The sequence below is a fragment of the Grampus griseus genome, assembly GCF_964374135.1.
Source record: "Grampus griseus genome assembly, chromosome: X".
In the NCBI taxonomy this organism is placed as follows: Eukaryota; Metazoa; Chordata; class Mammalia; order Artiodactyla; family Delphinidae; genus Grampus; species Grampus griseus.
This window is the reverse complement of record NC_138999.1, coordinates 110,977,066-111,004,094: the sequence shown is the minus strand read 5'-3', so window position 1 is coordinate 111,004,094 and position 27,029 is coordinate 110,977,066. Positions and strand designations below refer to the sequence as shown.

Here is a 27,029-nt window from a genome sequence, read left to right as displayed (position 1 = left end):
TGTCCCACTTCCAGCCTTTACCACTTTTAGCCTGGACTATATTGCATCAGCCTCCTAACTGGTTTCGCTCTGCCAAGAGCCACCCCCCACCCACCCTCACTGGGTCCTCTGTTATTCTTCGTTTCCTAAAAAGAATATCGGACCTTTTCACTCGCTCCCTAAACCACTTTCAATGGATCCCCAGTATCTCCAGCAAAAAACCCTTCAAACTCTTTAGCATGATTATCATGCAAGACCTCATTCAAACACGACCCCATTCGACCCCTTCAGCCCTGTCTCCACCCAATCTCCCTCTCTCTCTCTCTCCCTTTCTCTCTCTCTCTCTCTCTCTCTCTCACACACACACACACACACACACACACACACACACACACACACACACTGCACACTGTATCCTCATCCCACCAAATACCAGCCACTTGAGGAAGGACTAGCCCTGTTTTCTGAACTTGAATGTCTCAGTGCCTTTGCTCGTGCCACACCCTCCATCCTCCTCTCCTCCCTGGCCCAGTGCAGACTCCCTGTCACCCGTGAAGCCTTCCCCCGATGTAACCGGTTGCTCATCCCATCTTCCACAGTCTCATGGCACTTGGCTTGTACCCTTATTATAATACCTGTAACAGAGCCCATTTCAGAAAGAATATACAAGAAATGTAAACTGTGGTTCTCTCTGTGGCACAGAAATGGGGACTTGGGGTGGACTGGAACTTTTATTTTTCACTGGACACCCTTCTGAACTGTTTGAGTTTTTTACAATAGTAAATCTGCTTAGGAACTCGGTCTTTTATTAGAGTTAATGGTATACTTGTCTGTGTCCTCTATCAGACTGGAGATTCTTTGAAGGCCAGAGCTATATTCTAGCCCTCAGGGTTTGACCTGGTACAACTGCTTAAGACATGTTTCTGGAATTGAATGTTCTGTACAGCACCTAAAACTTCTACCCAGACCCACAGTCCTCATCCCTGAAATGCAGCATTTCTTACAAATGACAATAACCTCTGTCATCTCACACAATCAGGGAATGGGGTGTTCTGGGTTAAGGGAAAGGGACTACAGATGCCAGACACTTGGACATCGCTTTCCAAGAATGGAGGAAAAACCCCCTCAGAACATTAACATTGGTGATCACAATTCAGTCTTGCTTTGATGAGTCAGAAGGCACTTCTGAAAGCCACAGGGCCTCGGAGTCATCATTCTACACACACACACACACACACACACACACACACACACACACACACACACACATTTCTTTAAGAACATAAATGTTCATTCACATCGCGCTGTAGCCGTGTGGAAGGGCAGATTCAGAAGTGGCGCTGGAGGATGTAACATCAGGAAAACCAGCTCTGCTGGTACCAAGCTCTCAACGGAAAACCTGCCTGCCGCCCAGCTTGCTGAGTGGTGCGCGGCCCTCGGTTGCCCCGTGTTCTGTCCGCACCTAAAGCACACTACCCCGGTCCTTTTACTGCCTGGGGCCCAAGATCCTGTTTCAGAGAAGGAGGTGCTGAATACTTTGGAGGAATTAATTAACTGTGCAATACTATATCCCAGAGGCCCAGCCCCGCCCTCGGGGATCAGCTTATGCCCAGAAGAATAAGGACCAAAAGCCCGTGAAACTTGATCCCTACTAGTGTCATCATAGAGGCTATTTTTATTCTTATCAGGCCAGGGGGGAAGGGATGCAAAGAAACTGTGGTCTAGTGGTTAGAGTCGTCAACTGAGGGGCTCCCTCAGAGGGTTCCTAATCCATTGCCCCCTCCTCCCCATCTATCATGTGCACTTCATGTGCTTTCATTTAAAAAAACATAGGGTCTGATATTTTAAAAATAGGTATCAAAGAAAAAGTATCCTTAAAAGTGTCTGCAAAGGTACTTGAAATACGTGAAGACACCAAGAAGAGGACACTTAATGATGGAGGCCAAGAACGAAAGGACAGTGTATCCTGCATCCTCCTAACTGGTTCAGCCACGGCCCTGCAGGCTGCTGAACTCCCTTCTGAATCATCAAATAAAGGTTAAACTGGGTTCAGTCTAACGCTAAGTATCAAGTATATCCTAGTCTCTGAAAACGGGTGATCCTCGTTATAATATGCACGGTAATCTGAGAGGACAGCAGCCACGCCATCATCTCGCCAACATTAAGGCAATGAGAAACCAGCCTGTGGATTACTTAAGGACCCCGGTGGCCCCATAGCTATGGCAACCATATGTCCCGGCTTTTCCAAGAATCTCAATTTCAAATATTCTGTCTGGCTGTCCCCAGAAACCACAAAAATGTTCCAGAGATTCTAATAGTTCACCAGCCCAAATATCTCCCAGATCATCTCTTACACCCAGGAACAGGGCAAAAATCCTTCAGAGAGTGAATCGAGATTTTGGTTTTGCAAAACACACATAGTCAATGTACCTAGAGCTATTCTGAACATATCTAATCTGGGCTGGAAAGTCAGGCTGGACTTGGTCATATATTATCTTTCCTATGCTCTAGCACTTGTTCTCCAGGTCTCAGCTTCCTCCTGGAGAACTCCAGCATTCTCAGGGAGGTGGGCCCTGGCCCGGGGTGCTAGTACTTGGTCCTCATAGATCTCTCACACACTCACCCGCGGGACACTGACACCTGGAGGTTGTAGCAAGGGAGAAGAGGCTTGTCTGAGAGCTCAAACATAAAATCATCCCCATCCACATCATCTCCTTCTTGATCGGAGCTCCCAGGAGGATTATGGAGGAGGTCACAGGCAAACCCATCTTTTTCCTCTGTAAAGACATCATACAGGGAATTAGGACTTAGCTACATGCATTAAGACCAAAGAAAAGAAATGCCCCAACAAGATAAAGAGGTGTGGCGGTGGGTGATCAGACGAACCAGATCCCCAGTCAGGGCCAAGTGTCTCTGATGTCATGGCTCACAGCCTTGGGAGGGCATGTGAAAGTTCTAGCCCCGGGAGGTAGTACTTTGTGGCCAGCGATTCCTTATACTCCTCCACCTTTCAACCGGAAAAAAGCAAGGTGGTGTGAAGGATACACTGCCCAACTGTTGGAGACAGAAGCCTGAAGATGTCATCGGCAGTTGAAGGCAAGGGAAAACACCTGCCCTTCAAACTGCAGCTTTCCCAAGCCACCAGAAAGCCTGCTGGCGTCCCCAGAAGCCCGGAGGGGGCTCAGCCTGTTCCCTTCCCCAGCCGTGTGTTCGGGTGTGGCCTGCCTCTCCTGGTCCAACTTCCCCCAAGCTTAGTAGCGGGCGCCTCCCTCGATCTGCAGCCCCTGGTCCAATGGGTGAATGCCGGATGACGGCCACAGATAAAGGCTCACTGCTCTTCCAACAAAGGAAAGCTCGGGCCAGACGGCTAAGGGCTTGGGAGACAGCAGCTATCATCTCAGAAACCCTGTGTGCATCTTGGGGGCAGGGTAGGGAGGGAATGGTAGCTGCCAGATGAGGGGCTGGGTCCCTCTGGAGTGTGAGCAATACCAGAAGAGGTGACGACGCACATAGGCGCTTCTGGCAGGGTTAGGACAAAGCAACGGAGGAGAAAGGGACTTGGAAAAGAGAGAATTTTTCAAGTACCCAGGGTGGGGAGTGGTAGAGGGCTAATGACGGATGGCTTTCTCCAAATCAATGGCATCTCCTGGTTTTGGCCAACAAGTTCTGAGTCTGGGGGAGGCATGGGCTAGAGTGTGGGCTGAAAGGGCCTGTAAGCTACTAACGAGTGAAGAAGGGCTACCTCCATTAGGTCACTCCTGGCTTTGAGAAGAATCAGTGAAACCCAAAGCAGATCCCAAACCTCTGAGCCATAGACAAGGGTGGGAAGAATCCCACTTAAGGCTTACCCAACACAGAACTGCTGTAAAAGTCCCAGGAAACGCCAGGATCACCCTCTGCCCGGCCCTGAAGATCCGAGAGGTGATCTGATGAAAGAAGAGAGGGAAGTGAGAAAAGGAGGTAGGCTAGAGAAGGAACCTAGAAGCAAAGTATATCCATATGGGGTTAGGAGAATGGGAGATGGAAAGGAAGGACCATAAGAGGGGCTGGGAGCGACCCAAGAGAAATCCGCTTCCTGCTATCCATCAGAGGTTACAAACCAGCAGCCAACAACCAGCTCTAGCCCGCTTACTGTCTAGGTTTTGGCCCAGTGTTTTAAACCCCTATAATTTAATTAACTTCTAACATTTTAAAATTGGGAAATTTCACTTAAAAATTCGGATTTCCAACTTTTCTTGAAAAAAAAAAATCAGGAGATCTGGCAACACTGCATCCACATTCCTACATGTCAACAGTTGGCTGGAGGGAGAGGCGACATGTGCGTTCTCCAATTCAGCAGGCCCCACCCAGCCTGCTCTGCTCTCTAACACGATCAGCCTAAAGGCATTTAGGCCTGCGACCCCTGCTTCAAATGATGTAGGGAATTACTCTGCAAGCAGAATCCTAGACCTATCCCAGGATTTCAATTCCCTGTTGGTCACAATGTTCATATATCCAATCGCGATCTTGCCAATTCAAAGTAAGATAAGGAAGCATAATTCCTTCTGTTTCGTCTTTGAAAACATGGTAGGGAGGGGAATGGCCAAGTTTATCCTCATGAAAACCTATTGCTTCCACTCCTAGGTATATACCCAAAAGAATTAAAAAAACAGGTATTCAAATAAAAACTCATACGTGAATGTCCCACAGCAGCTCTATTCACAATCTCCAAAAAGTGGAAACAACCCAAATGTCATTCAGCTGATGAAGGGATAAAAAAAAATGTGGATGAACACTATGGAATATTATCCAATCCTCCATTAGGAGGAATGAAGTGCTGTTACACACTATGACATGGATGAAACTAGGAAAAAAGGAGGCTAAGGGGTTAGGACTCAGTGTTTTTTTTTTTTTTTTTTGGCTGCACCACATGGCTTGCGGGATCTTAGTTCCCGACCAGGGATTGAACTCAGGTCCTGGCAGTGAAAGCACCAAGTCCTAAACACTGGACCACCAAATTCTCCAAAAAAACCCCATTTTAAAGCCTTTGCTTACTTGATCTGAGAACAGACATCAGGTCACCCCTTAGCCTCCCTGTTCCCTAGATAAGCATCATCTAGGTGAATTGTTTCACCTCTCAGCCCCACGTGGACAAAAAGCAGGTTTCCATGACAAATTCAACTGTGTCATCTGTGGGCACATGGCCCAGTGGTTGCCAATATGCCATGTAGTACAGTTGACAAGCTGATTTAGCTGTGACACCTGGGCAACAGGACAGGAGAGAGTCCAAAGGGCACAGGTGAGGTGAGGGTGCCCCCTGAAAACCAAATCCCAGGAGGAAGCTGGCAGCCACTCTTAAAGGAGCAGAGCTAAGCTTCCCGGATGGAAGGCACCGCCACGGTCCAATATACCTTCCCTTTGGGTCACACATTCTATCAGCAAAAATGCCCATCAGTTGTTGTGAGCTACTGAAAGAAATCGTTTTTTAGCAACCTTCTAGGAGATGAAGGGTTTCTTCCGAGAGGAAAAGGCAGTCAGAGAGAAGCATTCAAGTAATGGCTGAGCAGCCGGAGGGGAAAACCTATCGTCATGTACATTAGATCTTTTGTGCATTCTATGAAAAAACTCTGAGGTCACGGCTGCCAGCTTATTTCCTCTTCTGTACCGTGTGCCATTTGGGAGTTAGAAGTAATTCCTTCCAAAGGCCTCTGTCAGGTAGGTGTCTATTCTGTGCCTAGCCCTGTGCTAGGTGTCCCGGAAGATAAAGGAATGAGATCGTAAGTTCCCTAAAGGCAGGGCCCACGTCTGTCCTGTTCATCACTGTCTCCCTGGTACCAAAGCCCAGGTGCCTGGCACACAGTAAGAGCATAATAAACACATGGGGAAAAAAGTGGGCAGCGGGGCAGAAATTACTATAAGGCGAGACTCTAAAGTCACGTGCTTACTCAGCCTGGGTCCGGAACATATGCATTCAAGTGACTGCTGTCCCCCACACAGGTCACACGAGGACTCCATCAGAGCAGCCCTCGCTCACCACATTCCTGGGGCTCTTCTCTTGGAGCTGCCTTCAGAGACCCCGGCACACTCCTCTAATTTTCCTCGCTGGCGACAGATCTTTGTCATTTGCAGGTGAATTTGCCTTTTTGAGACAGCCCAAAGTTAACTGGCACAGGCAAAGATGCCAAAGTCGGAACAGGCCCACGAGTGGCATACAAGAGGAACCATCAAGGTCTGCTTGACGGGGCAGCTTTGAGGCACGTTTCCTCACACGTCTTCTCGTACAATCAGGATGAGGAGTGACTCCTTTTCCCTGATTCTCCCTTGCCTTCCCCTTAACTTTCAGTTCTTTCCGCTTTCCTTGCCTTCAAAAAGAACCCTCAGCCCAGCAATCCCGCTCCTAGGTATATACCCCAAATAATTGAAAACAAACAAATACTGAATCAAACAAATACTTGTTCACGCGTGTTCACAGCAGCACTAGGCACAATTGCCGAAAGGTGGCCACAACCCAAATGTCCGTCAGCTGATGAATGGATAAGAGAAAATGTGATCTATCCATACGAGTGGATATCATTCAGCCTTAAAAACATGCCACTACGTGGACAGACCTTGAAAACATGACGCTACGTGAAAGAAGTAAGACTCAAAAGGCCCCATACTGTATGATCCCATTTCTATGAAATGTCCAGAATGGGCAAATCCACAGAGACAAAGTAGACAGGTGGTTGCCAGGGGGCTGGGGGGTGGCGTGGGAGTAGAGAGCAACTGCTTAATGGGTATGGGGCTTCATTTTGGGGAGATGAAAATGTTTTGGAGCTCGATAGAGGTAGTGGTTGTACAACACTGTGAACACACTAAACGCCACTGAATTGTTCACTTTTAAATGATTATTTTTATGTTATGTGAATTTTGCCTTGATAAAAAAAAATTTTTTTAAAGTACTCAATGTGAGCCGTGACCCTGGCAATCAGAGTTTCTCTATGTCCCAGGGTCCCATCGTACCCCTCCCCATCTCCTCCAACCAAGTCACCAGCTGAGGGACATGAAAGGAGAGAAAAACAAAAAACAAGCAGTCTTCGACATGGGGTCATATGGCTGAGGTCTCTGGCAGGAAAAACAAAAACCTGTGATTCAGTGACCTCAAGTGGTAAATGGCTAACCCTTTCATCAGTGGAAGGAAAAGCAGTCCTGATACTTCCTCCAATGCCCCAACCCAAACTGCAACAATTCCCCCCAGCTCCCACATTCTTTCTGACAGAGGACGAAAAACGAGTCTGTTTTCCCTTGGGTAGGTTGGATATTATTCTTTTCTTCAAAGGGTCAAAGGGAAATCAGTCACATGCCTGCCTGTAATCTGGCCCAAGGAGGAGGTCTTCCAAAGGCCTCTCAGAAGGTTTGGATGGCTTGGTGTTCCGAGCCCAAGGATGAGAGAGAAAAGGTTCACTGTCTGACCTCCAGACAGTGTTAGGCCAAGCCAATGTAGGAAAGTCCACATTTTCAACCCACACGAATTACCAGCGTCTTCTGCTTTACAGAAGAATTCACTACAGGATACCATCCCTTTATATTTAAAAGAGGATTTGATTCCCAGACTTTTCCAGAACAGGGGACTTGTACAAAATGAGGATGCTCTACATGGGGCACAACCCTGAGAATCTCTCTGGCTCGCCGTTTCCGCCCTTTACACCCTACAGGGACTCGCCTTCATTTGCTGCCCAGTGGGATCTCCACTAGGGGAGGAAGAAGACAATTAATCTATGGAGAATTTGGTCAGGCAAATGCTTGGGGATGAAAAGCAAAAAGCTTCTTAACTACGTCGGCCAGACAGGCAAGGTAAAAAGAAACCCGGAAGTCCACACGGAGGCATCTAGGTGTAGGGGCCTCCCTAACCCTCAACCTCGTGGTGCTTCCTGCAGCCACTCTACCCAGTGGTTCCTTGAGATTTGGGGCAGGGGAGAGCTATGGAGATGAAAAAAGAGAAACACCCGGTTCAAGGAATCAAAAAGCTCCTGGTGATGGTTGCACAACATCGTGAATGTACAAAATGCCACTGAATTGTTCACTTCAAAATGGTCCTGTTAGGTGAGTTTCTCAATTAAAAAAAAAAGGCGGTGGGGGGGGGACTTCCCTGGTTGCGCACTGGTTAAGAATCCGCCTGCCAATGCAGGGGACACGAGTTCGAGCCCTGGTTCTGGAAGATCCCACATGCCGCGGAGCAGCTAAGCCCATGCGCCTAGAGCCCGTGCTCTGCAACAAGAGAAGCCACCGCAATGAGAAGCCCGCGCACCACAGCAAAGAGTAGCCCCTGCTCGCCGCAACTAGAGAAAGCCCGCGCGCAGCAACGAAGACCCAACGCAGCCAGAAATAAAGAAATAAATTTATTTATTCTTTTTTAAAAAAGGCCCTGAGTAATACTTCTCATCCCCCCCAAAACAGCCTTTGGCCTCAAGTCCCTCCTCCCGGTGCCTGCCTCCCCCGGCTGCCAAGGTCCTAGCCAGATTGAGCACTTTCCCTAACAGCCAATCAGAGCTCTGTCTTCAATCGGCACTCAGTATTTGCATGGAAAAGAGGTGGCCCAGTTTTAACACTCCTTTCAGCTCCTGGCTCCCACTATGAAGTTATAGCTCCATGCCCATAAAGTTGAGAAACAATGTCAAGATTTGAATGAAGGTGCTCAGCCTGGACAGGCTAGGAAGTGCCACAATTAAGAAAAGTCTTTTCTTGCGTCTGCAACACAGACTAGCATCCAAGTTAGTTTAAGGAGGCATCAAAAGGCTTTCTAGTAGTTGGGATTAGTTAACAGACATGAGAAGAAGAGAGAAAAACGTGTTTATTTCTAATTTTGTAACTACTTAAAATGGTTTCAACATTCAAACTCCTTGGGGATTTTGGAGAAGGGGTCCGGGAAGAAAAGACTTTGCTTACAACTGTGGTCAGAGACAGCTTTATTTGGACCCAGAGGGCCCCAAGCCCTCAGGAGGGCAGTCTCTAGCCCAAAGACACCCCTAGATGAGACCTGCTGATCAAAGGAGAGCTTCGTGCAGTGCTTTTATCATGTTGAGATGCTCTGGATGGTCCCGTGTGGCAGCTTTTCCTGGGAATTGTGTGGAGTGCAGACAACATGCGTGCGCGTGGAGGAGAGTGCGTGCGGTGCGTGGGATGCAGGAAGAGGCCACAGAGGGTGGCTTGCCCCGAGCCCCGGTGATGGTCCAGCTAAAGTGAACAAGAGTCCTCAGTGGCCCAGAACAAATGCCTGAAGGAGCATCCCCAAGGGGCTCCACCCCTCACAGACAGGGGCCTGGGACCCCAGAGCCGGCAGAGGGAAGAGGCAGTCCTGCTCCAGCCAGAGAGGCTGGGTCCTGCTGGGGGCGGGAGGCCTGCACACAGTGGGGGGCCCACAGGGATGAGTTGGTCTGGCTGCGGACTGGCTGGGGGCTGGCTGAGCAGGAGTCAAGGGCTCCCTCAGCGGCCTCCTATCGCTCCCCCTCCAGCTTTCATTAGTACCTAGAAGGCAATTCCCACCTAGTCCTCCTTCCATGGGGACCTTTAGCTTAGGTTCCTTTGTTTCTTCCTCCATCATCAGCCACCTAGTTAACCTCTGTTCAATAAACAAATGAGCCCCTGATTGGGAGCCCAGGACTGTATTGGGGGGGGCGTGGGGGGGGCGTGGGGGCATGGGGGGAGAGTTCGGGGCTGAGGCCACAGCCCAGGAGAGAGGGAGCAGCCTCGGGCAAATCCTTGACCCTGTGGGCTTCCAGGCGAGAGGCGCTGAACCACAAATACTGAAGCCTCCGAGAAGGATCAGCGACACAACTCCCAGCTGCTCCATCTGACCAAGTGCCGCTCAGGCAGCCTGAAGAAGTCACTGCTAGCGCAAGGGCCAAGCTGTGATGTCACGAAGGAGGCGGGGTTCCTTCATTCGGAGGTCAAGTCTGAGGAGATTCCCACTGAGCATGCCCAAGCTAGACTTCCCTCCTTCCCTCCTCCCTGCTGCCCAACTCGCCAGAGCTATCTAACTGCAGACAAACAGCTGTCATCCGCTAATAAGAAAATAAAGGCAAGTTGGCTTGTGGCCCTTGCCATGGGCCTTAACACTACTTTTCCAGAGGGGGCAGGTGAGGGAGGAAGAGAAAGGAACAGGAGGATGCAGAGGGAACATCAGAGTTACCACAGAGTGTCAGGAATAAAGTATCGGAGGGGTCCCAAGGGTTGGACTTTGACCACCAACAGGGAGAAAATACAAAGTGCAAAAACAAAAGCAAAATGTTAAGTGTCACTTCTTTGCAACCGACATACCATTCAAAGCACAAGTCCACACATTTTGCCCCCAACTAAATCTACTAGTGGGGCTGCTGTCCACAGGGAGGCCTCCCCACATACCAAACGGGGAAATGGGTCCCCGCGGGCTACCAGGGCCCTGAAGAGGATGCGTGTGACGTGGACGCTCAAAGCACAGGGACAAGAGGAAGCAACCTTCTGACTTTTTGAAGTTCACAGAGATTTCTGAGCCACCAGAAGGAAAGCCCGTGAAGAGGGCTGACACCCCTCACAGGAGGTGCTTGAGATGGAGGAAGATGAAGGGCATCTCGGGAGCTCAGGGATCAGAGGCCAGCCCCAGGAACGAGGTTTTGAGTCTGGGCCGTACTCACCACTCAGAAAGCGCTTCATGGTGTCGCTACTGGCCAGCTTCATGGCCGTCTGTCCCGAGTAGGTGGCCAGCGTGGGGTCAGCCCCGTAGGACAGCAAGAGCCAGATGGTTTCCAGGTTGTCGTTGACCACCGCATCATGAACTGGCCTGCGAGGTGATACAGGGTGAGAACAGCAGGGCCCAAGTGGGAACCTGGGTGTCTAGGCCTCAGGCCACCTCATCAGGGAAAGCAAACTGAGCTGACCCCAGTGTAACGTGGGTAAGACTTAGGGCAGGGGAACCACTTGCTGGCCTGCACTGTCCTCTATCCCTACCTTTCTCCTCCCTCCCATTTCTCTCTCTTATCTTTCCCCCACCATGACGGGACAGTCCCCGTGGCACAACGGAGCTCCGCTGTTAGCTCTGGAGCTCAGGAGAGAACAGGTCCCTGACTGAGGATAAACTTAGAGCAGATGCTGGGGGATATGAATGGAAAAACCCAGATGATTGCCCCAGAGCAGGGATGAGCAGGGCTGCTCCACACACCAGGCCGGTGGCCAAGCGGAGCCTACACCCTCTGACCCAAGTCCCCCCACTCGGTATGCAACTTGTGTCAGTTTCACTCAGGAAGTAGGCCCTCGAATAGAGCACAGGAGAATGGGTGCAATTTCTTTAAGACAATGGCAGGTGTCTTTTTTTTTTTTTTTAAGTATACAGAGATCAACTCAAGAATCAAATCTGGGATGTTACCCTAAGGTCAACCTCCCATTCCTAAAGCCCGAGATTCTGCCTGAGACAGGTGCACAGGATGATCCCTAGACAACACCAGCCTCCCCTCAGTGACCAACGTGGACTGGCCAGCAGGAACTCATCCAGCCTTGCCCTAAACCGGTCCGAACTGGGGCAGGTTCTCTTGAGGGAGGGGCTGAGCGGGGAGTTGGGAGGCGGCGGGGGGTAAGGGGAGCAGCCTTCTTGCCTCGTGCCGTCCTGCGCGCTGCAGTTTACGTTGGCACCGTGCTCCAGCAGGATGTTCAGGATGTCAGTCCAGCCCCGGGAGCAGGCCTCGTGCAGGGCCGTGTAGCCAGCGTTGTCACGGTGATTCACATCTTCACTGTCTTTCTGGAGGCAGTAGAGAACAACGTCCTGTGGGAACAGGGAGAGCGCTGTGAGCAAACAGAGGCCAAACTCTGGAAATCACCCTAGTTAGGTCTGAAGCTCTCCAACTGTCCAAAGAGTCTCAGAACCTGCTCTTTAGTCCAGAGACTGACAGGCAAATCTCAAAATCTTTTGCCAACAAAATCAGTCCTGAGGTGCCATCGCCAGCGGCTCAACTTCCGGCCGTGTCCTCAGCCACGGGGAGGCAGTTCTAATGACCGAGAACACTCGTCTGGGTGTGGTTTGCTGGCTGAGGCCCTCAGAGAGGCTCACCTGCCCACCCAGAGCTTAAACCCTCAGGCCTCAAGTGTCTGAGCACTCTTTCTGTAGTCTGGGGCTTTTTGAGACAGCCCCAGACCAAAGAAATGAGACATGTGCTGGCAAGCACAGCCCCTGGCAGTAATTTGAGAACAAGGAAGAAAGAATTGGTTTAAGTACTATCCCTGGATGCTGGTTTTAATTGTTTTAAGTACTATCGCTGGATGTTTATCCCTGGGCAGTCAATTCCAGGCCTCCCCTCAAATCAAGACTGTTCCAAGGATAAGCCAGTAAGGTCACTCATCCATAGTAGTGATTAGCTTCCCTGGGCTGAGACGACAGGACCAGAAGCGGGACTCCAGGCCTAGAAGCTGCCTAGCTAGTCTAGGATGAAGCTGGTGAATACGCTGACGGGGAGGGGAGAGGCAGCCCCTCTTCTGAGGGAAAGAGGCTGACAGCAGCTACCAGGGGCCTCTCATCAGCTCGCCCAGGGCCTGGTGAGATGGGACTCAGCCGTCCTGACTGACAGCTAGCTCACTGGCTGGCTGGCTGGCTAGAGCTAGCGAGCGCGCAAGCCTGCATGTGCCCGCTGCCTCTACCCAGGGGACCACAAGGCCCCCTACCCTCCTCATCAGTGCAGATGTTGCCTCTTCCTCCAGGCCTCAAACTACTCCTCCCTCCCTCCCTCCCATGACAGGCTGTCCAACTTGCTCTTGCCCCATCCTGATTGGTTGGCCTGTGGTTTCCTGTTGGCTGGTTTGGCCCCAGGTAAAAGAAGTTCACTTAAAGGGCAAGCGTTGGTCATCATTTTTTCTTTCGATCTCCCTTGGCAGCTACCCAGGCCCCCACACGAGGTGCTCGAGACAGATACGTGGTTTGCCAGTAAGACACTGTCAAAGCGGCTCTCCCATGCCAACCAGGCTGGCTGGGAGTGCAGCTGTCTTTAAATGAGTCAGTTATGGGTGTCGGAAGCCTTAAAAGAAAAGAGGGCCTACTCTGAAGCCCAGCAGCTCCACCCTTCAGAGCAAATCCTGGGGAAATAATTGGCGTGGCGGGCAAAGGCACATGGTCAAGGAGCTCATATCAACAAAAATGTCCAACCAGGTAACTGCATGATGGCAAATGAGTCAGGCTTCTACCCCTACCCTGGCATTTGGGAATCAAAAAGACTTTGGTGTGAATTCAGACTCACATGTACGTAGTAGCTGAGTGATTGTGGATGTATCACTTAACAGTGCTAACCCCTGATTTTCTCACCTATAAAATGGGGTTAATAAAACCTACTGCCATAGGCTTACGGTGAAGATGAAAGGACACGATGTAATGAGAACTCAACACGACAAAATAAACACCAGCTTCCTTTCCTAATTTCTTTTCGATCCATAGGGAAGTAGCATGAGGTGGGGTGAGCTCATCTCTGCCCCTCCAATGTACTCCTGACTCCCCCACTACCAGAAGCCAAAACGAGGGGAAGCTGGAGAGGGACGTAAAGAGTGAGCGATGATCACCCCTGTCCCTCTCTGAGTGGGGGAGCCACGGCACAGGGAAATCCAAGACGACATAAAAACCCCCAAATCCCATTTCTGGCCTAGGAATGTACTGGATGATACTGTGTTACCATTTCAATTCTGTTCATCCTAAATTGCCTTTCAAAAGGGTTTGCGTTCCCACACACCACGCCAGGGTCAAGGCGGCCCCAGAGGCCGTCTGCGCAGTAGGAGGAGGCCAGCCTGGGCTCAAGCCCCAAACCAAGCCTTGCCCAGGCCACAGAAGAGCCAATGGGGAGAAGCTTCTCCACAGATGCTCGGGCAATGGCATCCTGTGGCTGGGGGGGTGCTCCTTACCTTATAGCCAAGACGGGCCGCCCGCTGCAGGAGGGTCTCGCCAGCATTTTTGTTCACTATGAGCCGACGAGCCTCTGGGGGGATCTGCCGGGCTGCGGGTGACTCGGAGGCCTCCTCTGGGCCAGCACTTCGGGACTTGGAGGGCGTGCATGGCTCTGTGGGTTTCGCTAGGGTGGGAGATTTGGGAGATCGTGTCTTCTGCTGGCTCCAACGCCCTTTGCCCTGGAAAGCAGAGACGCAGTCCTAGATCAGCACAGGTCCTCACTCATTTCTACCTGGTGAGCAGATGCTAAGGGGCTCAAGTCCTCAACCCCAGAAACCAAGGAATAATGATGGGATTGGAAAGCACAGGTTGAGGAGACATCCCAGCCTCTCTCAAGCACTCTGCATGCCGTCTTTACCTGCCTCGGTCCCCGTTTATTGCGGTTTTTACAAGTCATCTCGATAAATAAGTGGGAGCAAACTCTCAGAGTAAAGAGAAGTGGAGACAGCTAGCTTTGACTAAAGAGGCACGGCTGTGGAAGCCTTCACTCGTGTTGCAAAAACCTTTCCCCCACATCCAGCCCTCACCAGGCTTTTCCCACCTCTCATCACACTGTGTCCCCGATCACACTCACGCCCCGCTGGGCTGGTGGAAAGCGATCAAGCCCACGAAGCAGACAGACCGGCTTTTGAATCCTGCCTCTGCCAGCCACTAGATACAAGACCTGGGGCAAGACCCAACCTCTCGGAGCCTCACTTTTTCCCTTGCGGGGTCTTTGAGATAATGAACTAGAGCAGCTCCAGAACAATGCCCAAGGTGGGTGCTCACAAAACGTTAGTGTCCTTTCCTCATGAATGACCCCTGCATGTCTCCTTTATCCTCCCATCTTGAACTGGAATGTCTAGAGAAAGTTCCCATGCCTGGCCCAGCACTGTTTAGTGAGTCTATAGGGGCAGGTAACTTGTCTCTTTCAGATGAAGGGAGGGGACTTCAGATGGGGAGGAACTGTGTTCGAGGAGCTGTACTAGAGGAACCAGACCCAAGGCGCCTCATCTGCACCTGGACCTAAGTTAGATGATGAGATTCGAAACCTGGAGTTGATACCATAAGTGGACAAGACTTTGGGGGGGCCTTGGGAGAGGAGGGTATGACTTGCATGTGGAAGGGTATGAATCATTGGGGGGTCCGAGGACAAGAATGTACCCTCATCAGACTTTAAGATGGTCCCTGATGATCCCCACCTCCTGAAATTCATGCTCTTGTGTAGCCCCCTTCTGCACTGGAGAGGACTGATCTGTGTAGCCAACAGGAGAAGGCAGAGAGGACGGTGTGTGACTTCCAAGGCTAGGTCCTAAAAGACAATGTTGCTTCTGCTTTGCTCTCTTTTGGATCACTCGTTCTGGAGGAAGCCAGCTGCCAAGTCATGAGGACACTCAAGCATCCCTTTAGAGAGGCCCACGGGGCAAGCAAAGGAGGCCTCCTGCCAACAACAAGCATCAACTTGCCACCATGTGAGGGAGCCACTCTAGAAGCAGATCCTCCAGCCCCAGTCAAGCCTTCAGATGAATGGAGCCCTGGCTGACACCATGACTGCAACTTCAGGCATGGGAGACCCCAAACCAGACACAGCGAAGCTGCTCCTGAATTCCTGACCCCCAGAAAGTGTACGAGACAATACATGTTTATTGTTGGGCTAAGCTGCTAAATCTTAGGGTAGTTTGTTGCACTGCAACAGATAACTAATACATCACACTTCCCCAAGTCCCTCAGAGCATCAAAGTCTCACTTAAATCCTGTGTCTTCTACAACACTCTGGTCCCCACTGCCCTCTTTCTCTGCAACACCCAGAACACCTAGTCTGAATCACATAATCCAATGCCTTATGTCTGACTGTCAATTTCCTCTGGTTGTCTCACAGACAAGTCTGGCCTCCCCTGCTACGTTTGAAGCTCCCCGGGGTCAGGGTTCACATTTTCATCTTCCCTTTTGTTCCTTACAGCACTTAACTCGGGGTTGGGCACATCGCTGCAACAAGCATTTGTTGACTTGATCCAAGGCAGCTATATATAGAGCCCTGGGCAGCCAGAAGAGTTGCCTAGAAAGACACGAAGCCAGGAAAGGAATGGCAGCAGGGAAAAGACAAGGTCCCAGGGCATTTGTTTCCTCTGGTAAATCCCAAGACAAGAGCTGCTATACGTCCACATCCCAGAAGGGCAGAGAGGTACGACAGCTGGCAGGAAGGCACCGGCTATGAGTGTAGAATGCTGCTTTATTGCCGGGAGGATAGAGGTGCATTATGGTGATACTGGAGGATGCTGGGTAAAGTACCCAGGTTTTTGCTAAGCCAAGCCAGGAGCCAAAGGGTGACTCTCCTTCTAGGCGCCAGAGCTGCCAGAGACAAGGGAGGCTGCCAGAGACAAGGGAGGCTGCCTGAGGGAGGAGCAACAGCAAATGGGGACCACCTCCCCCTCCCCCCTTCCTCCCTGGCTCGGAGCCCCTGCGGGAAGAAGCCTTTGGCCGATGCCCCAGCTTTAGTGTTGCAGGTGCGTCCCCCGCCCTCCCACCACCTTGCTTCCCACTACAAAGCACTGTGCCATGGGGACAACTGGAGCAGGTGGTGGTGACTAGGAGAGAAAGAAAGGTGGGAGGGAGAAAGGGAGGCCCTGTGAAGGGAGAAAACCTCTCTGGGAGAACACTTCGGTGGGCACACCGCCAGGCAGAATAACCAGACAGAGGCATCAGCGCGTGCTGCTGAACGCGAGGCGGCTGGTCACCTTTGCGTGGGACGGGGTCATCTGAGCGTGTGGGGAAGAGCAGGGGAGGGGGACGCCCAGCTTTCGCCAGAGCTGCTCAGGGTTGCAGTGTCTCCCTGCCCAGCTGCCCCCTCCCCCAGTGTCCCCCGGATAGACAGAAGCCACCCATCCACAGGGTGGAGACATAGGCAAAGAGTGGGGGGCGTGCGCCAGGGGCAGCCAGGCCGGCCTCACACCCCAAGTCTCTCACTCGGGTCACCGAGTAACCTCGAACAAGTCCCCTAACCTCCCCAAGCCTCAGTTTCCTCACCATAGAATGAGGACAGCTACTGTGGGAATTAAGAGCAATCATGCAAGCAGAGCACCCGGCACAGACCAGACTTCCCCTCTCCTTCCTAGGCCCCCTCCTTCCTTCCCCTTCTCCTTCCCCTAGGTCCCAGGGAACTGGCACTGCTACCTTGCCTCTCCGAGCCTCTGTCCCCTCATTCTTACCTCGGCCTGAAGCTCGAGGATGTACACCAGCCTCAGAGAGAGCACTTTACTGTTCTCAAAGCCCTTCACATCCGTTGCCTCCTTTCTTCCCCCAAGCACCCTCTTGAGATGGAAAGGACATGAAGTATCATCTCCATTTTTAAAGATGAAGAAATAGGCTTGAGTACTTTGTTTGCGCTGGAACCAGATTCCAGAAGAAGGAAGGGGAAAGGAGGGGAGACTCAAGCACTTGGGTCTCCTACCTTTTGCCAGTGCCACACAGGGATCCCTGCTCTGGAGCTGGAGAGAACCATAAGGATCACAACCACCAAAACAAGCCCAATATGACCTTTTTTTTAGTTGTCATGACAAACACATATTACAGGTAAACATTTGAACCTGAACCTCACTCCTCTCAAATGTACAGCTCACCCAGGATAAGGACGGTGTCATTTTTTTTTGAACAGTGCAATGCGGAACTCAACACCAGTGCCATGAACATCAGACCCAAAAGAGACGTCAATTTTGCACAGGGGTTCTAGAACGCTTGCCTAGCTATTGATCGGTGAGCGCCCACTTACCTGCTCCTCTGCTTCCATGAGAAGCAAAGGAACTGAGGAGTGGGGTTGGGGAAGTACAGCTATGACCGGCCCAAGTGGAAGAATTCCTTCAGCCCCACCCTTAGGCAACCTTTGTCTGGACATCAACATCCTTGCTTCTGTAAGTTGTTTTCTACCTTGATTGACTCAGAAAGCTCCCTGATCGGTTTCCAGTGAGTTAAGCCCATACAAAAGCTTCTTGATTGGATGTTAACAAGCTATTCAGGGTAACATCCTGCCATATTCTTTAGCTCTTCCCTAACTCAAAGGAGATTCAAGGATTGTCAAGGAAAAGCCATCATGGGCCAAACCCCATAGTTTGCAGATGCTTCTTGTCAGCTCTAACTTTAGTTCCCATTCTTCAAATCCATACCCCAACCCTTCTAGAACTAGTTTAAAATATTTTAATAAATATGGGTTAATTTGATCCCCCCCCTCCCCACGGTGTACTCACTCACTCGGAAGACTGTTGACTGAGGAGCCTGCCTGGAAAATGTGCCACCCTAGCCCGGCCCCGGCCGCCACAATGCCCCTCCTCTACAGCTCCCCTGGCTGGTAATGTACCTTTGCCTCTTCTGAGACCGTCGTCATGTGCTTGGTCTTGCACTTTCGTTTTCCTGATGGCTTTTCTGAATTTTCAAGGCAGGCTGGCTCCTCTAGGTTATTTGGGAGGAAACCATTTGGTGAATCCGAAATCCCCTGGGCTTTGTTGGGCAAGAGAAGGTTCCTGTTCCTGAGGCGGTGCTCCGAACTTTGGGAGGAAGTCTTCTGCTTACGGGCCTTTAAATCTAAAGGCAAGAAACAGGAAAGAATGGATGTCAGGGAAATGGAACACAGAAAAGCAACGCCTTCCTCTAAGCTGAATCAGAGGACTTTGGGGATTAGAACCTCAGTACAAAGTTGTGTAACTATTCGCTACCCATATCTGGCACGGTGCTGACTATTCCACTAAAGGCTTCTCGAATGGACACTGTGCTTCCGCATCAAAGTCCCTCTTCTACACGCAGGAGACAACTCCCAGCCCTGCTAGCAGCGGGTGGCCCATCTGGCTGTCCCTAAGATGAGGGTAATTTTAAAAGGATTTCCCCATAGCCCAGAGCAAATCAGAACTTTCTTTTCAGCTTTTCCCCACTTTGTCTTTTTTTCCACTCTAATACGAAAACAAATTTAGCAGCTCTGCTGAAGTGAAAAGTGAAGTATACTGGGGTGGGGAGTAAATGGTAGAAGGCTTCCTTCGTAGCCTCAGCTCTACCCGCCTGACTGCCCTGTTGGTCTCTCTCCAAGCACACAAAGATCAAAGCCACAGAAACTCCCTGAAACCAGAGGCTGCCATGGGCCGACTTAACTGGTGGGCAATCACAGAAACCTGCTGCCCTCCATGGCTGGAAATCAAGTCACTGGGACACACTGGGCAACATCTCTAATTCTAGCCATAGCTCACTGAACAGAGCACATTCCAGCTTCAAAAAGGCCTGCTGGGAACTCCATTACCAAGAGCCTCATCCCACAGGGTCAGTCCTGAACTCCAGAGGTAGGGGGACAGATTGAGTTTATCCTTATCTCTTAGCATTACTGTTACATGACTTGGCCACTAGCTGTGTGACTGCTGAGGGCAGGTCATAATCTCCCTGAGCCTCAGTTTCCATGTCTGGAAAATGGGGAGCATAAAACCCACATAACCCCTTATAAAGTGTTATAAAGAGTAAGGTATCATTATCGTATTATTTAAGTGTAAGCTCTTTAGGTAGGGCCATGCCCGTGTGTTCTTTATCTCCCCCACAGGCCTGGCCACCATGCCTAGTACACGGCAAAAGATCAGTATGTCTGTGAAGTGAGTGACTTCAGCCTCAGTTTCTCCAGGTTGTGAAACGAAGGGGTTGAGCAAGATCCAAGCGTTCTCAACTCGCCTCCCCCGACCTTTGCACGCGCTCTTACGTGTGAAATTGCCAAGGGCAGATCCGGATGTAGGAACCATCATTACAGCATGAGGAACTGTCTGCAGGATATGCACAGCTCTTAGAAGGCCAGCTGCCGTACCACCCCTTCCTCCCAACTAGCTCCAACCCACTAGTGGGTCCCCACGTCTGTCTAAGAACTGCTGTGTTGGATGGCTTCTAATGGCACTTCCAGCCAGCACGTTCTCAACCAGGCCTTTTGATGCAACAAGTTTGGGCTGAGGCAAAAGAGGAAGGAACAGAACCGTGCCTTGTGAGGACCTCAGGAAACACAGGGAAGCCATATTACAGCATTCAACGCCACAGGAAAAGCAGCAGCCCCTTCCCTGTGTACTCAGGGCAGGGCAGGCTGTGGAGTTTATTCAACTGTGGTGGAGCAGCCTCACAGTAGCACAGAAAGGAACAGAGGGTGAAGGTAGCAGGTGTATTGCTCTTCCTATCCCCTCCACAAATCAAGAAGAGAGAGACCCAAGCCAAGGACGAAAGGAAAGATCATGAGGCCCAGACAGGAGTAAAGTGACCTGTTTAGTTTGGTCTCTGCCTGACTCTCTGATGTCAACCTGAAAGAGGGTAGCAATAGGAGGGATCAGAGCTTTCGGAGAAAAGAGATGTTTGCCAGGCAATTCCTTCATGAAGAGTCACCATCAGATCTAGAGGAAGGTGACCAGACCACAGGCCAAAGCCAACAAACTCAACTCAAAACCCGTAGACACACATGGAGGGAGAACGATCTACTTTCCAACAGCCGGAGCTGCCTCCACGACAAGCAGGATGCCTTGCTGAGTGGCGTTCCCATACTCCTGGAGGTGGTTGAGGCTACCTGTCAAGAGTGCTGTGGAGATCTCCGCATTGAGTGGAAAACTGGGCCAGGTAATCTCGAAGGTCCTTCTGGTTCCAAAAGCCGATAAGTTCCATAAGAAGCTTCCAAGCTTCTAGGAAACCAGATCTCATTAGAGAAGACTGGGTGGTACAAAAGCTCCTCTTCATCCTAACACAAGTGGCTGAGGCCAACTGCTTGACAACTCACTCCTGACCAATCCATATGGCTGTGGCAGAGAACTGGGAAAATCATCTCCACGCTCTCACACGGTTGATGAAAATTGGCTCGATCACTCTCTTAAGTGCGGGAATAGGTATTGTGTATATCTCTACTTAAACACAGCTGGAAATGAGGCTTCGCCTTCTTTGCATTATAGCAAACCCAGAATCTACTACCCACTCACATGTGGTTATTCAGTTTTCACTAATATGGAGACCGCAGATATTTACCGGCAGCTCAGGATGAATACATTATAGGAGCCAATCAATTGTTGTTTCAGGGGCAGAGGTCAGAGAAAGAGAGTGAGAGACAGAGGTGTTCTCATTGAACCCAGAGACGTGCTTTTTGCTCATCTAGAAATCCACTATAGGAATGGGCCCGAAGAGCGCTTAGCCCAACAAACTGATATTAGCCTTGGTGACGGTCTGTGCCTCCATGATTACATATTATAGCGTCTAACGTGGCCAAACAAAGCCTGGTGTTTTCTCCTTGGGCTGCCTGCTTTTCCAACAAAAATGATGCCTGCAGGTCCAACAAAAATGATGTCATCTGAAAGCTTCACTCTGCCTCCTAATGACCTTTGTGGCTTTAACTAAGAAAGCCAAGTTGTGCCCGCTTCTACTTGAAGTTCTTCTGTTGGGTTGAGGAAACCATTGTGCTTCTTTTTAGTTTAGGGGCTGGAGGTATCCCAGGAAAGGCAGCCAATACCCTCTTTCTTCTTGAAGCCAGGATTCTAGGAGAGAAAACCCAACCTCCCAAAAGACCCGACTCCCTCAAGCCAACCAGAGAACTCCCTGGTATTGAGTTGTCCCACACCAAGGACGTCACTGTGGCCTTGCCCACAGGTCCAGACTTTTATAAAAAATTGGAGAGCTCGGGGCTACATGTCCTCAGCTCACCTGTAGGTCAGTCCAATGTCATTCAATCTCAACCCCAAGCCAAGACCTCGGGACTGGAGTTGAGTGACCCCCTCTGGCAGCTGGAGCTCATAGCACCATGTTTCTCTGGGTGCAGAGGCCTTTGGCTGGCGTAGAGGAGGCAGAGGTGGGAACACCCAAGATGCCCGAGGGTCCCCAGAAGCCAGAGTCACTGTGGTTTGGGGACGGGGGGCAGCAGCCCCCGGCCGGCCTTACCTGCTCTCCCTTTCCGCCGCTGCTCTTCTTCTTGTTCAGTCAGGTACTCCCCAGTCTGGTATTTTCGGCTCTTCTGCCGTCTCCGTTTCTTCCTCTTCACCAGGCCCTCCTCCTCGTCTTCCTCCTCCTCCTCGTTGGTGTCCCACATCTGCCGGGCAGCCTCTGTCCTCCAGGGCATCTCTCGGGCTCGCCACAGGTGCCTGCGGCCCTGGCTCAGCAGGGTCTTGTCCTGGGCATGGTGGCTGCGGTACTGGGTGTCCCGTTGGGTCTTTCTCACCTTTCGACGCTTGGCCGGGGTGGGGGTCACCTCCTCTTCCTCCTCGGTGGGGAAGACTTCCTGGCTTCCCATGTCACTGTCTGCCATGCCAGCAAAGGAGCTACAGATGCTTCCTGTGGACGGGATGTACAGAGGACGGTCAGGTACCTCTTCAAAGGACCAAGAGTACGGTGTCGAAGCAAGTGCCCTGGATTAGGAGTTTGAAGGTCTGGGTTCGAGTTCAGGCTCTGCCAGTTATTGGCTGTATGCTCTCAGAAAGTTCCTTCACTTCTGTCTCCTCGTCTATAAAATGAGAATACTGTTCTCTGCCTTACTGACCTCACAGGACTGTTCTGAGGCTCAAATGAGATAATTCACCCTTAAGCGCTTTACAGAGTCCAATATATTACACAGCTATCAAGTATCCAAACCACACACCCTTCCTCATCCACGCTGCCCTGCCACTTTCATTCATTCCACAAACTCTTACTTAGTGCTTATAAGGTGCCAAGACTTGTCTGACGGGCAGGAAAGGGCCACAGGGTTTAGTAGAGGGTGGGGGAGGGCAGACTGACATGGCGCTCCCGCCCGTGCTCACTATGTGACCCCCCAATCTTGCTGACAGAGCCACCCTGGGCAAGCAGAGTTGTCACCAAAGAGTCTCAGGAAGAGTGAAGCAAGAAGGAGCCCCTTTCCTGTGACACAGCCTGCGTTAGTCCCGCCCAAATGCTCCTCAGCCACGCCCTCTTCCCGTCATTGACCCCACCTCCTACTGAGCAGCCAAGAGTCCAGGGGTGGAGCTTTCTCCCCAGCTCCACCCCCTGCCCCACTGCAGCTGTTCCTCACCGTTGGGCAGGCACTTCCCCCTCCTCTCCTCACCACCCCAGGATGAGGGGACCTTTCCTACCCTCCTCTGCCACCCGGCCAAGAGGCCATTTTCCTCCCCACGCCTGCCTTCAATTCTGCTAACAACAAACACAGTCCTAAATTGGCCCGGTTTAGTGATCCAGGAGATCTGACATCTTTCTCAGAAGCAGCTCTGAGATACCACCATCTTTCTCCCGAGGCCCGGCTATTAACTCGACAATCCCCAAACCCAAGCGAGGTCAGCAGAAGAAAGAAATGGTTCGAGGGAATTCCCTGGTGGTCCAGTGGTTAGGACTCCGCGCTTTCACCGCCAAGGGCGCAGGTTCAACCCCTGGTTGGGGAACTAAGATTCCACAAGCCTAGCGGTGCAGCCAAAAAACAAAGAAAAGGTTCGAGGCTAACAGGGTGGCAGTGGCTCTTGACCAAAGCTTCAAGTCAGTCAGTCAGACTGCTTAAAGACAGCAAATATCCAGGAAACTTTCCATTATACAGACTAGGCAGGGAACGAAGTGTTCTAGTTAATCTAATATTCTGGTTAACACGAATCACCATAGAGATCACACAGGGATCACCAATTTCCAAAGAATCAAATACACTACAATGTGTTTAACACTGAAATGGGAACGGCTGTAATGTAATCGCTCTTTGATGATTCAGAGGACACTTCAGGATTTTTCGAGGCCTCCAGGCTGTCATTACGAGCCCCAATTACCACCGCGCTCTCCACGTGCTGAGGTGCCCGTTAATAGAATGTCAGATAACTGAGTTTACACTGTGCCCTGCTTCCCCATTCCACCCACGTTGCATGGAAATCTGGGTGAACCGGGGCAACCATTTCTAGCACTAAGTACCAACTTGGAGGCTAGCAGGCAACAGTAGTAGCTAGAAAGGGCTATCCTTTTTTAGACCCTGGGGGTTGACCAATACAAGTTCAGGGGACCAGAGGTGATTCTGCTGGCCCTGACGACTCAGTGACCATTTCCAATTTGGATACCTGGCACACAGGGCAAGAGGACAGAGGCCCAAAGGTTAAATGTTTGTGCCAGAGACTGGCCCCCAAAATCACGAGATGCCAAAGCCTGGAGTAGAATCAGTTTTCCTGAGTGGCACAGGCCTTTCCTCTTTCCACCACTGGCTGCCAACAAGAGATGTCAAATCCCTGTTACAAAATGCTAAGTAAATCATCCTAAAATCGTGGGCAACGACCCAGCTCCTACCCTGGGCTCTCTCGTCTCTGCAAGGAGCTGGGCATCTTGGCACGGTGAATCAAATTCCCAACTCTCCACCTGGGCCAATGGCAAGGTCGCTCGACCAGACTTCTACCTCTCTGCAGAGGAGTGCCAAGGTGGGCCTCAGCCTCAGACTCACTCACCAGACTGACTGCGCGTCCGGGTGCTCAGGACCACGGGGATGAAGTCGCGGAAACTGCTCTTTGCCTTCTTCTCCAAGGAACCTGGAGTGGTGTGTGGTTTGAGAGTAGAAGGCAGAGATATCACAATCAGAGTCTCAGGACGGGAAAGCCTCCCCCACCCTCCCAACCCGAGAGGCTCAAATGGAGAACTCAAGGGAGGGTTTGTGTTCTCCCTGCATTACATTTATTAATTTCCCTTATGCTGCTATCACCTACGTATCTCTTTTAGAGAAGGAGCTTTTCCCGGTGGTTTTTGAAAACTGGAGTTGGGTCATTTTTGCTGACACCAAAAAAGGTAGTGCACGGCATCGATTCGCCGGCACGCCACAAAGTGGAAGGCCCGGTTGTCTGGACGACTGTGAGGCTGCTGCGCCTCCACAGCGTTATAACTGAGCTGGAGCAGGTCCCAGAGAAGGGTAACCTCCATGAATCGCAGAGGATTGAGCAAGGCAGGAAGATGGGAGCAGGGAACGGCGGACGGCGGAAAACTGCTATATAGGAACAGACTAGAGAGAGGCAGGTCACATCAGACAGGCAAGGCTACGAACACCGGCTACTATGGGCAGGAATACGCGGGCTTCTCTCTGCTGAGGGCGCCAAGGAACTATTAGTGGCAGAGCATACGGGTTACGTACACACCTCCCCAACCCAAACATCCTGTGTGTCCCTAAATAATAAGGGTTTAGGACTCCTCCAACCCTTCTAGCTAGCTAGCTATTAATTTTTAACTTTTATAATGGGAGTTTCCAAATATACCAAAGGTAGACAAAACAGTGTAAATAACCCCCATTTGGTCTTAATCCTCATTAAACCCATTTCGTCCCTGAGCCTAGACCCACTTCAGGGTAATAGGTTGGCTACTCTGCTGTAGGACTGACTCTTGTCTATCTGAAAAGCACCACTTCAGAGTGTGCCTTATTCTAGCAACCAGGGTGAGCAGCATTAAGCCCCCACTCCTGTCTCCCTTCTCCCTCCGCTTAGATTTCAGAGGTGTCAATTATATCTTCCTCCTGGGACTTCCCTGCTGGTGCAGTGGCTAAGACTCCATGCTTCCAATGCAGGGGGCCCGGGTTCAATCCCTGGTCAGGGAACTAGATCCCGCGCGCCGCACGAAGATCCCGTGTGCCGCAACTAAGACCCGGCACAGCCAAACAAATAAATAAATAAATATTTTTTTCAAATTATATCTTTCTCCCACAGTGAGGAAGTCTCACTTTCCTGGTCAGTTGCAGAGCCCCTCCCCCCCCACCCGCCATAGGGATCCCTCTGCAGCCCATCAAGAGGGCCAGGACCCGCGGGGCCTACCTTCCTCGTGGCCATCGGCTCGTTTTCCTGGAGACTGGGACTCCGGCTTTGTTGGCTTCCGGTGCTTGTGCTTTACCCTGACTCCATTGTGCTCTTTTCCTGAATCTGAAGCCCCCCTGGGGCTTTTCTTGGTGGGTTCCTGGGGGTCACTAGGTGGCTTCCGGCACTGTGGAGAGGTGGAGAGAGTCAGGTCTGAGGTCAGTTTCACCTCTTAAGAAAGCTCTCTTAATGTTGAGCCCTGTGCCCTGATACTGACACACGGACACGAGCTTCCCACGTGGAGGCTGGGGGAAGGGGCCGCCCGCTGCCTTCCACAGTGGGCTACAGAGGCTTTTTGGACTGAATCCAGTGCCCTAGCTAATCCCCACAGACATCCATACCCCATCATTTGAAACACGTCCACAGAGTCTGCATTCACAAGCCGAATAAACACCCAAAGTCATTTGAAAAGGTGCAAAGTCAGGCCCCATACTCTCTATATCCGAACAGCAATAGAGAGATGGACAGAAAACAAAAATGCCTCTTCTGCAAGTTGGATGACTACATTGTTCAAATAACTTCACTGTGAATAGTACTGACACCAACAACTGAAACTAATTCTCATATGGGCCAACTCAAGAAAAATTATCTATTTGCACATGTAGATTAATACCAGAAAAAAGATTCAACTAAGGCAAGAAGAAAAGTCTACCACGGCAGCAATTCCAATCTCCCCGTACTTAGGAAAGACACCGAAAAGGCCCAGGCATTTTCAATAATGACCCTTTACACTCTGAGGCCCTTTCACCTTTTCCAAACACTCTCTCTAATATTCGGTTTGTTCTTCCCAACAACCCAGAGAGGAAAACCTAATATCACACCCTTGAACAGACGAGGAAACTGAGCCTCCAAGATAAGAGGTTAAATGATTTGTCCAGGGCAACACAGCCCAAGGCGTCCACTTGCTCAGGGGCCGTCCGGGACCAGGCAAACCTGCAAGTTAGCTGCTCTGTGCCTGCAGTGAGAAAATGGCTGAGCTAGGACTAAGACCCAGGGCTCCTGGCGCCCATCCCGGGCCTCTTCACCTCAGCTCTCACTCCTCTTCTCCCTCACTTGTGTCCTCCACTGGTTTTGGTCATCCCCACTCATACCTACTGCCCAGCGCATGCGGTAGGCACAATGGTTGTGCTTACACATTGCAAGGACACTCTTGAGCCTAGCAGTCACACATCCTCACAAGCTTTGAGATCTCTCCACGCCACCCAACAAGAAATAGGGCAAGGTAGGGATTTCTAGTATTGTAGTATCCAAGGAGTGCAGAGTAAGCAACACATTTTAACAATGACAGCGGGCCCTAGGAAGAAAGGAAGAGTTGTTTTCCCCCTAAGCAGACCCGCACGCCACATTCTAAAAGGTTATCACGGTCCAGCTCCAGC

The 27,029-nt window shown here is 51.0% G+C and overlaps 1 protein-coding gene across 1 annotated transcript in view; it reads right to left on the bottom strand.

Annotated features, from left to right (window-relative positions):
* The window catches only part of BCORL1 (BCL6 corepressor like 1), a 57,932-nt gene that overhangs the window by 1,641 nt on the left and 29,262 nt on the right, over positions 1–27,029 (bottom strand). Inside the window, exons 5-13 of the mRNA XM_082681472.1 lie at positions 25,615–25,780; positions 24,271–24,351; positions 21,776–22,165; positions 18,213–18,436; positions 13,843–14,064; positions 11,562–11,728; positions 10,608–10,753; positions 3,828–3,905; positions 2,603–2,756 (exon numbers count right to left, since the gene is read on the bottom strand). Of these exons, the coding sequence (XP_082537598.1) occupies positions 2,603–2,756; positions 3,828–3,905; positions 10,608–10,753; positions 11,562–11,728; positions 13,843–14,064; positions 18,213–18,436; positions 21,776–22,165; positions 24,271–24,351; positions 25,615–25,780 (1,628 nt within the window). The remainder of the gene's footprint in view (positions 1–2,602; positions 2,757–3,827; positions 3,906–10,607; positions 10,754–11,561; positions 11,729–13,842; positions 14,065–18,212; positions 18,437–21,775; positions 22,166–24,270; positions 24,352–25,614; positions 25,781–27,029) is intronic.